Source organism: Arachis duranensis, chromosome 9 (genome assembly GCF_000817695.3).
Source record: "Arachis duranensis cultivar V14167 chromosome 9, aradu.V14167.gnm2.J7QH, whole genome shotgun sequence".
NCBI lineage: Eukaryota > Viridiplantae > Streptophyta > Magnoliopsida > Fabales > Fabaceae > Arachis > Arachis duranensis.
Genome location: NC_029780.3, coordinates 24,527,560 through 24,536,732, shown reverse-complemented (window position 1 = coordinate 24,536,732; position 9,173 = coordinate 24,527,560). Strand labels below are relative to the sequence as shown.

The 9,173-nt window shown below is 35.1% G+C and overlaps 1 protein-coding gene across 1 annotated transcript; it reads left to right on the top strand.

Moving 5' to 3' along the window:
* The first annotated feature begins 2,338 nt into the window (after positions 1-2,338).
* Positions 2,339-8,445, top strand: LOC107465190 (solute carrier family 40 member 3, chloroplastic). The gene is made up of 13 exons (XM_016084183.3): positions 2,339-2,956; positions 3,430-3,655; positions 3,737-3,800; positions 4,386-4,600; positions 4,682-4,858; positions 4,951-5,025; positions 5,310-5,411; positions 5,496-5,613; positions 5,698-5,844; positions 6,385-6,491; positions 6,583-6,696; positions 6,993-7,296; positions 8,105-8,445. Exons 1-12 carry the CDS (start codon positions 2,790-2,792, stop codon positions 7,284-7,286), a joined length of 1,806 nt encoding a protein of 601 aa, XP_015939669.1. The 5' UTR covers positions 2,339-2,789; the 3' UTR covers positions 7,287-7,296; positions 8,105-8,445.
* Positions 8,446-9,173: the final 728 nt, after the last annotated feature.

Below are 9,173 nucleotides of genomic sequence, written 5' to 3'. Positions count from 1 at the left end.
TGTTGGATTGTGGTGGATTGGTTGTGGTTGGATTGTTTGGGCCTAGGGCCGTGGTTGAATGAGATGGACCGATGGTTGATTTCGGTTTTGTGGTTCTGGTTTGGAATAAGATATGAAAGGTTATTTTGGTTCAGTATAGATAAACCTTTTTGAAATGCTTTGATGTTTTGAGAAATGAACAGTTCCTCTTTCAGAAAAGGTTTCTGACTTTACTTTCATTGTAAACTGTTGTTTTTGAAAAGAGGCATAAGATGGTTATTAATCACTGGTACGGTTTATCTTCATGTATCCTATTACAGTAATTCCTAAAAACCCTCTACTGAGAACCCTTTCGAGGATGATGTTCTCACCCCTTACAATTTTCCCCTTTCAGGATGTGGGCGCAGAAGTTACGAAGAATTTATTTAGTTATTGTTGTGATGTTCTGTATTGCCTTAGATTATTAATTATTGTACCCTCGCCTTTATCTTGATATATTCTGTAAGAGGGATAGGAATTGTATTGGTTAATGTCTGTAATATTATTTGTATATGTATGTATATATATGGATGTACTCTTTATGAGGTTCTGTAAGTTGTATGGTTTCTTTGGATGTACGTTATCGAACGAAAGTATTATTGGGAATGGTATTGCGGTTTAAAGTTTTTAAACAGGCTCATATTTTAGTATTAAATAGTATAAGTGTCGTCGTAATGTCCGAGCTATCAGAGTTGCGCAGCCGGAAGCGCGAGCTTTGGTAGTTAGGGTGTTACATAATGGTATCAGAGCAGTTCTTCCTGTAGAGCCTGAGGAATGGACTGACTATGCTTCAATTGCATACTCTGTGTGTTTGTCATGTATTAGGTCTTGTCGAATGACGAGAATTGGCAGTAGATGATGGTGGCGGCAGATGGTGGTGACAACAAAGGAGGGAGACCGAGGGGAAGAAGGAGAAGAAGGATGCGTCGGCGGTAGGGGTTGATGGCGATAGAGAGGGGGTGGTGACGATGGTGGTCTCGGTGGCGGCGGCAGATGATGTTGACGGTGACGGCTGAGCCGAAACGCGTGCGAGAGAAAGAGAGAGGGATGGCAGTGAGGGTTCAAATGAGAGGGAATGGGTTCGTGATTTGAATTTACGCCACTTTTACCATCGGATTTATCATTGGAAAATTTCGATGATAAACCATTGCGAGTCACCAAAATGCATCGTTTTACTAAATTGAGTTACCGTCGGATTTTTCAGACGGTAAATCTGATGATAAAAGACACGCCAATTTAATTTATTTTTCCTCTAAATATTATCGGCGAATTTACCGTCAAAAAATAAAATCCGCCAATAATTATCTAATCTTACAAATTTGACGTGATTATCACTGGTAAATCCGACAAAAAATCTGTCGCTATTTTACAACACTAAATCCGATAATAAATTCGATGATTCTTAATATTTTTCTTATAGTAAATTATTAAAATATTTTAAAAATATATTTTATTAGTAAAATTATTTAATATTCCAAATATTTTAAAACTATTAAAATCCGAGCCTAGTCAGTTATGTATTTTCTTGTTCTTGTAAGAAATTATAATAAGTTTCCTATTTTCCTCTAACAGTTAGTAAGATGCTATTTTATCTGCATGTTACATACTCCACGTCATTCTTAGAGGAAATTAAAAAACATATTGCGACATATTTCCTTGAAAAAATCTCAAGTGTCATTTTCTCTCTCAACTTTTTGAAATTAACGAAATTGATCCCAGGAACATTATATTGCGACATATTTCCTTGTCTCTATGGGCTTCTAAATGCTTGAAATGTCCCTATTACCCCCTTTTTTGGGTCTGAAAAAAATTCTTCAAATATCTTGGGGAAGTTTTATGATAGTGACTTGGCCACCTAAAAAAATCAAACTTACTTGTGGATTTCTTTAACGCTACTTGGCACATTTTATTGCGTTTCAAAACCAAAATCCAAAACCAAATTTGGAGTCCAAATCAAATTGAAATTCTTAATGCTCATAATTAATTAAAAATATTTTTTAAAAAACTATAATACTGAATTATGTCTTAAAAATTAAATAATTATATTATTTATATATTAAAAATTAACTACTAAATTAAATATACGTATAAAATATAAAAGGTTAATGTGCTGATTTTTNCATTTAATTAAAATCAATTAAAACATTAATCTGTCTAATAAAAATAATTTTAAGAAAAAAAAGTTATTAAAAAATATTAGACTAATTTGAATGTTCTTTCATAATCCAGAACCAAACACAGGAGAGAAACTAAGTCAGGGAAGAGTGATGCAGATTACGACTTTCCAAGTTGGTGTAAAATGATAGGACGATACTGCCACGTGGCGGCATGAGAAGGCTCTGTTCTGCTGAAGCTGATTCACGAAAGAAAAGAGAAAAAAATGGCCACACAAGGAAGTTGTAGTTTGCACTCTCCGCCCACACTTGAAAAAACGCAGCTTCTGAGAGTGCAAGCCGCAAACACATTCCCGTAATCCAAAACTAAGATAAGGTTCTCTCTTTTCTTCTTTTCTCCTACCATCTCAATTCTCAACCACCAACTCTTTTTTCTGAATCGACGGTGAATTGAATGAAGAAGCCGAACACTGAATAGAGAGTGATTCTGTATTCTTCGGATTGAAGAACCAAACAGGGAAGTGAATTCAAAGGGAGATACGTACGAATTAGGTTTTATTTTTGGGACTGTATGAGTTGGGAAAATCCCAATTGGTTCTTATTCTTTAAGTTTGGAAGCTTGAGGTTTTACAAGAAGGAGCAACAACAGCTTCAGCTATGGCTATTGCTACGGCCACCTTCTCTCTCCATTTCTCCAAAGCTTCCATTCTTCATGCTCCTTTTCGTTCGTCTTCTTCGCCATACGCTTCCTCTAGAATACGCCATCGCTTCCCTTCTAGTAGATGGTTGAACAACACCACCATTTGCCCTTATGCTCCTCACAGGTCAGATTCTTGTGTTTCTTCAATTTGTAGATGTAATCATGATTTAATTTTTTATATGATAGTCTATGATTATGTGTATACATTGTCATTTGATTCATGTAGTTGATTTATCTATTGGGATAAGGCAAAACATGATACATTAGATTAGATTAGATACTATAGCATCATTTGTGAATTGTAATATGAAATATAGATGCGATAGCATCGTCTGATTTATGTAGTTGGTTTTTCTGATGATTTGTGGTATGCGTCGTTTAATTGATGTATTAGATTTTATTTATTAACTTATTTATTGGTAGAATGTGGTCAACTTTATCATATGGAATAAGGCTAAACTTGATGCTATTGAATGCTTAGAAACTGCATTTTTTTATGTTCCTATTTTATCTAATAGGATAAGGCTGAATTCACTATGGGGAAGTTATGGTTATTTATTGTGTATTTCTCTATACCCTTTTTGGCTTTGGTTACAGATTTGCATGTATTAGTCCCAAATGTTCAATCACAGATACTAGTGTACATTTGGACCATGTTGCCACAGATGAGGATGGTGAGGAAGGGTGTTCTTGTTCTTCTCCAATGGTTAAACCTGAGTGTCCGGTGCCAATCGTTAAGCTCAACCCTGATATTCTTGAGGCTGAGTCTTTGAACCTACTCAATGAAGACACATTTGTAGATACCCTACTGACAGCATTGCCTGTAGGTTTATTTTTTCACCATTTTAAATGATGTTTTGCGTGGCCTTACCATTTCTCATATTTTTATGGTGGCATTATGCAGGTTTTGTCCAAAGAGGAGCAACATGCCCTTGCAGCTACTCCAGCTCATCCTGCCGGGTTACATGGTGGGTTGCTCTTCAAACTTGCCAAAGTTCACCTTTGGCATTGTTGTTATTGAGAATGTTGACTCGTCATAGTTCTAGTGTCAAGTCGTGTCAAAGGTCAATTGACTGAAGTTTTCACTTTGTAGACAAATGGAATGCTCTTTATTGTACAACCTACTCTGTTCTGCTCGTGGCAATATAGTCTCTTTTTCTTGGATAAAGTGCTAGCTTGAATCAAAACACCTAATCTTCTCTTGGCATTTAAAAGGTGCTGTCAGTTGCACTAGGTGGTTCTTTTTGTTCTGGCATTACTGGTATTTGATTTCATATGTATCTTTAATGGGACAATCATACCTTAGGGTAGCTTGCTGGGTCACTCTTTTGTTTATTTGTTTTTCCCTCCCCAATCTCAAGCTTTCATTAGATTGATGTCATAATCTCTTTAAAAGAAAGCCATCTCCTTCTGGCTGAGATGAATGCAGTTTAGCAGTGTTATTGTGTATATCAATAATCTCAAATTGTTTGATGGCAGTGAAATCAATGATGCTATTGTCTTTTATGGCCAAGTTTAATTTTCTTATCTAATTTGAGTGTTGTATATTTCAGCTTTCTATGCTAGCTGCATAGTTGCAAATTTAGTTGAGCAGCTTTGGAACTTTGCTTGGCCCTCCGCCATTGCCTTGATTCATCCAAGTCTTTTGCCTGTTGCTGTAATGAGTTTCTTCACTAAAGTGGCTATAATTGTTGGAGGCCCCTTGGTTGGCAAAGTTATGGACCATCTTCCAAGAGTGCCTTCATACAATTCCTTAACTATTATTCAGGTGAGTTTTTCGATACGTACTCAATGTCAGTGAGGATACATCTCTGTTTTTCCTAAAATGGATCGCTCCCTGTATTTTCAGGCTGTAGCTCAGTTGCTATCTGCATCAATGATTATTCATGCTCATTCTGTGCGTCCTACTTCAGTGTCTACCCTGCTTCTACGTCCGTGGTTTGTTATATTGGTTGCAGCCGGGGCCATTGAGAGGCTATGTGGTGTAGCTTTGGGGGTAGCAAATGAGCGTGACTGGGTTGTGATGGTATTGTCTTTCAGATCTTATCCTGTTTGATTTATTTGAAAATTTTGTTTTAAAATAAATATTTTTCTGATCATCGGCGGTGTTTTCTATAGCTGGCCGGAATGAATAGGCCGATTGCACTTGCTCAGGCAAATGCTATACTAAATCGAATCGATCTCCTCTGTGAGGTATTTGCTTTTGTTTTTTTTATTTGTATTAAAGAGAATAATATCCTTTTCCCAGTTGAATAGAATATGTAGGAAAAAATGACCTCTATAATTACTTTCTCTGTTCCAAAATATATGTGTCATTGAATATTTGGTATATTAACAATTCAATGTATCTGGAATTCTGGATGCAATTTGTATCAAAATGCATTGAATTTATGAAAGTAATATATTTCCAAAATGACTGATATTTTGGAATGGAGATCTGTGTGTTTGAGTCAAACTCATAAAATGTTCATTTACAGATTCTTGGTGCGTCACTGTTTGGAATCCTGCTTTCCAAATATCATCCTGTTACCTGCCTGAAATTTGCTGCTGGCTTAATGATGGGGTTACTGCCTGTTACAGTAATTTCTCTTCCTTTCTTCATGTTCCATTACTTCCATTAATTGAAAGGAAAATTCATTTCATTCTCTATTTTAAATTCGCAGATTATTTTCACTTGTTTGGCAAACAAGCTTTCTACTGGTGTTCTTGAAAGGCCTAGACCTTCACAAACCTGCTGCAGAACATTCAATGAAGATTTTGCACCAGATGCTGAAAATATAGGTACCATTTTTACTGATCTTACTGAAGATGATCATCTTGTCCCTGTATTTTAAATATAATTTCTTTAATTGGATGGTGTAACAGTTGTTAAAGGTCTTAAAGCCATCAAGCATGGCTGGAAGGAGTATCTGGGTCAGCCAGTTCTTCCTGCTAGTCTTGCCTGGGTGCTCCTCTACTTCAATGTTGTTCTTACACCGGGAAGTTTGATGACAGCATTTTTAACGCAGCGTGGTATGTGAAATTCCCTGCATGATTGATTCATTTATTCCTCAATTTTTGGGAAATTTCTTTTAAGTTCTAATAGATCTTTTGTATCAGTAGAGAATACATTTACAGTGTTATATATACATGTACCGTGTTCTAATAAAATTGTTAGTTCCTTCATAATCTATGACATTTCAATAGGAATTGCACAAATTGTGATTCGATTCATACAAATCAAATACATTGGACTAGGTTTAACATCCATGCTCTTTTTAATAACTTTTTCTCACTTCGAATATGTGATTGTTAAACTGAATGCTGTAAAAACAGTCAAAAAGACAGAAGGCAAAATGGAGTAAATTCGATGTGACAACTTGAGGTTTATGGTCCTAGTCTCTACATTTGTTTGTACCTCATAATCATTCTGTTACATATTTAAACCAGTCATAGATGTTATTTATTTCTTTCCCTTTTCTGTATCCCGTTAATTGTTTTTTCTCTGATGGGGATTATTTCCTTTTTATTCTTGCGCCAAATCCGATACCATTATTTAAAATTGTTGAACAGGTTTACATCCATCTATCATTGGAGGATTCAGCAGCATGTGTGCTTTTATGGGTGTTACAGCTACATTCGTGTCTTCAACTTTGGTCAAGCATTTTGGCATTTTGAAGGTTTCTTCCGTAGCCTTTTCTTCATTACATGGACCGGAAAATATGATAACGTTTTTTATGTGCAATTATTGAAAAAAAAATTCTTTCCTAGGCTGGAGCTGTTGGTTTGGTGTTTCAAGCTTTACTTCTCAGCATTGCTGTTGCCGTATATTGGACCAGATCAATGTCGAATCAAAGCCCACTTCTCGTTTTCCTGTCTATGATTGTAAGTCACTGTACTTTTTATTTTTCTCAACTATCATCAATTTGTGTTCATTAATTAGGATGTCCTAAACCATAACAACTGAAGTAGATCTGAGAGCTATAGAGGATCTGATTTGCTTATACAGAATTACTGTCCCAAAACATTCGGTAAATGTAATATGGAATGTTCACAGTAGTCAGTTCCAAAGAAGCCTAAAAAATTGAAGGCCCCAGATTTTGTAATTTATTTTTTTAGAAACTTTTAATCTTTATTCACTTTGCTCAAATTTGTTCATTCTGGCGTTATGTGCGGTGCAGATATTGTCGCGGTTAGGACACATGTCATACGATGTTGTAGGGGCACAGATTATCCAAACAGGGATCCCATCATCAAAAGCAAATCTCATTGGGACAACGGAGGTCGCTGTTGCCAGTTTAGCGGAGTCTATAATGCTCGGTGTCGCAATAATTGCAAATGATCCATCTCATTTTGGGTGTTTGGCAATGTTGTCCCTTCTCTCGGTGGTTGGTGCCGCATGGATGTTCTGTAAATGGTTGTTGAATCCGACAGATGAACAAAAAACACTCTTTTCTTATGATCCTCAATTTTGATCATATTTTGGTAAGTATATCTAAATAGTTTCTGTTTTAATGTTGGATATAAAACTATTTTGTGCCTTAGGAGAGTGTTTGTGACAATGTATCAGTGTTTTTATCACAAAAAAGTCTAGAGTTCAATCCTTATTGTTACCATTCTTCTAAACAAATACTAAATTTCAACACAAAGATGAGCCTATGTGCCAAACCCAGAAGAGACTCTGGCACAAAGAGGAGTTTTAGATATAAAATCATTCATATATTTTACCGAACACATGTTTTTTGGATGGTTCATTATAATACCATATTTTTCAATAGGGTTTCTATGTCTTATTATATTACAATTGTTTCAAAAATGCCTTTCTTCTTATGATCCTCATTTCTGATATTAATAGTTCATTGTCTGATACCATATTTGACTATAACTTGCTATATCCTTTCATAGTTCGACATGTACTCATGGAAACTGGCCTTATTTTATCTGGTTTATGTTTACTTTCCTGCTTTGGCATGTAACATTTGTCATATAAAAGAAAAGTATTAATTCTTCAAAATGTTCAATTAACTGTTTGATGTAGACAATATTGGATTAAATGGTGAGCCTATGAATGCAACTGTTGCTTTGATTCTTTTGCTAATGGTGCAATACTATTTATCTAATCAAGTGTTGTCACTTAAATAAAATTGATACTTTTAGTGTGAAAGTTACTTGGTTTTGTATACTTCGCTGCACTTGATTGGATATTAGAATAAAAGAGTTTTATACCACTTCGCCTTGAAATTAAAATCATAATATTTTCATATAATCTAACCAATAACATTGTTTTATGCAGTTGCTTCCATTAGCTGCATTAGTACAAAGGCTGTTTGGTGGTGGACAAGAACCCCAAAAAAAAAAAATCTTGGCGCTATTATTATCATCCACTTAATACAGGAACTAGGGTCATTGTCTCGATGATGATTTCTATGAACAAAAATAGATAGATATGGCTGTAACCTGTAATTCTGTAAATGCAAACAAGCATGCCTTGCTATTAATAGCAGTGTGTACATGACACTTATTTTTTATTTTAGCTAGGTGCTCAGAAATAATTATAAAATCTTTGTAAAGCATTTTATTGATTTTTAAATTAATTTTTTCTGGGGTCTAATAATGAGATTCTTGCGTTCATAATAGCACAGAACAGCTGCTTTGCCCTTCTTTTTTGGTTTTTGGGGTGGGGGGGAACCCAGATATGCATGCATGGAAAATTTCATAGAGGGGTATAGGTCTTTTAGCATGGTTACTTTATACTTTGAACCTTTTGTTTTTATTCCCCCTTTGAGACCGATTGGACAACATCTACACTCGTACACACGCATAGACACACTATTAAGTGTTCTATTCACTATTTGACATCTCCCAAGTTTTGAATTCGGATACACCCATTACAAGGCAAAATGATGACCATTAGACTAAAGCTTTGCTGCTATACTTTGAGGGATTTTCTATGCTGTTTAAGAACAAGAAATTTTTCTCGATTAATCCTTTTGCCCCCATTCCAATCTTCGAGAATCACAAAGATCATTTTTAATCAAAGTTTGAATTTGTTTATTTAAAACTGGGACTCTTCTATTATATTTTATTTTTTTTCTTCCATTTCATCATTCTTTAAGTTCCACAGATTTGATCCTGTAGAATGTGACCCATTTTCTCATTGAATAAAAGGTACAAAATATTTAGTGCCTATTTTGACCAACTTTCTATCATCTTTTTTTTGGCTTGGTGGCATGTCATAGTGCTCGTTTTTTCAATTATGAAGCATGGTTAAGTGATCTAACTCACAATAGACCTAGTGTATTTCACTCATAAAATTCAAATATAAAAATATAAGTTCTACCTTATTCTCACTCTACTTTTAA

Excerpts from the sequence above, each read along its gene's own strand:
- LOC107465190 (XM_016084183.3), top strand. The coding sequence starts at position 2,790 with ATGGCTATTGCTACGGCCACCTTCTCTCTCCATTTCTCCAAAGCTTCC. Across the intron at positions 3,801-4,385 it reads TCATCCTGCCGGGTTACATG|CTTTCTATGCTAGCTGCATA; the intron begins GTGGGTTGCTCT and ends TGTATATTTCAG. Across the intron at positions 4,859-4,950 it reads AGCGTGACTGGGTTGTGATG|CTGGCCGGAATGAATAGGCC; the intron begins GTATTGTCTTTC and ends TGTTTTCTATAG.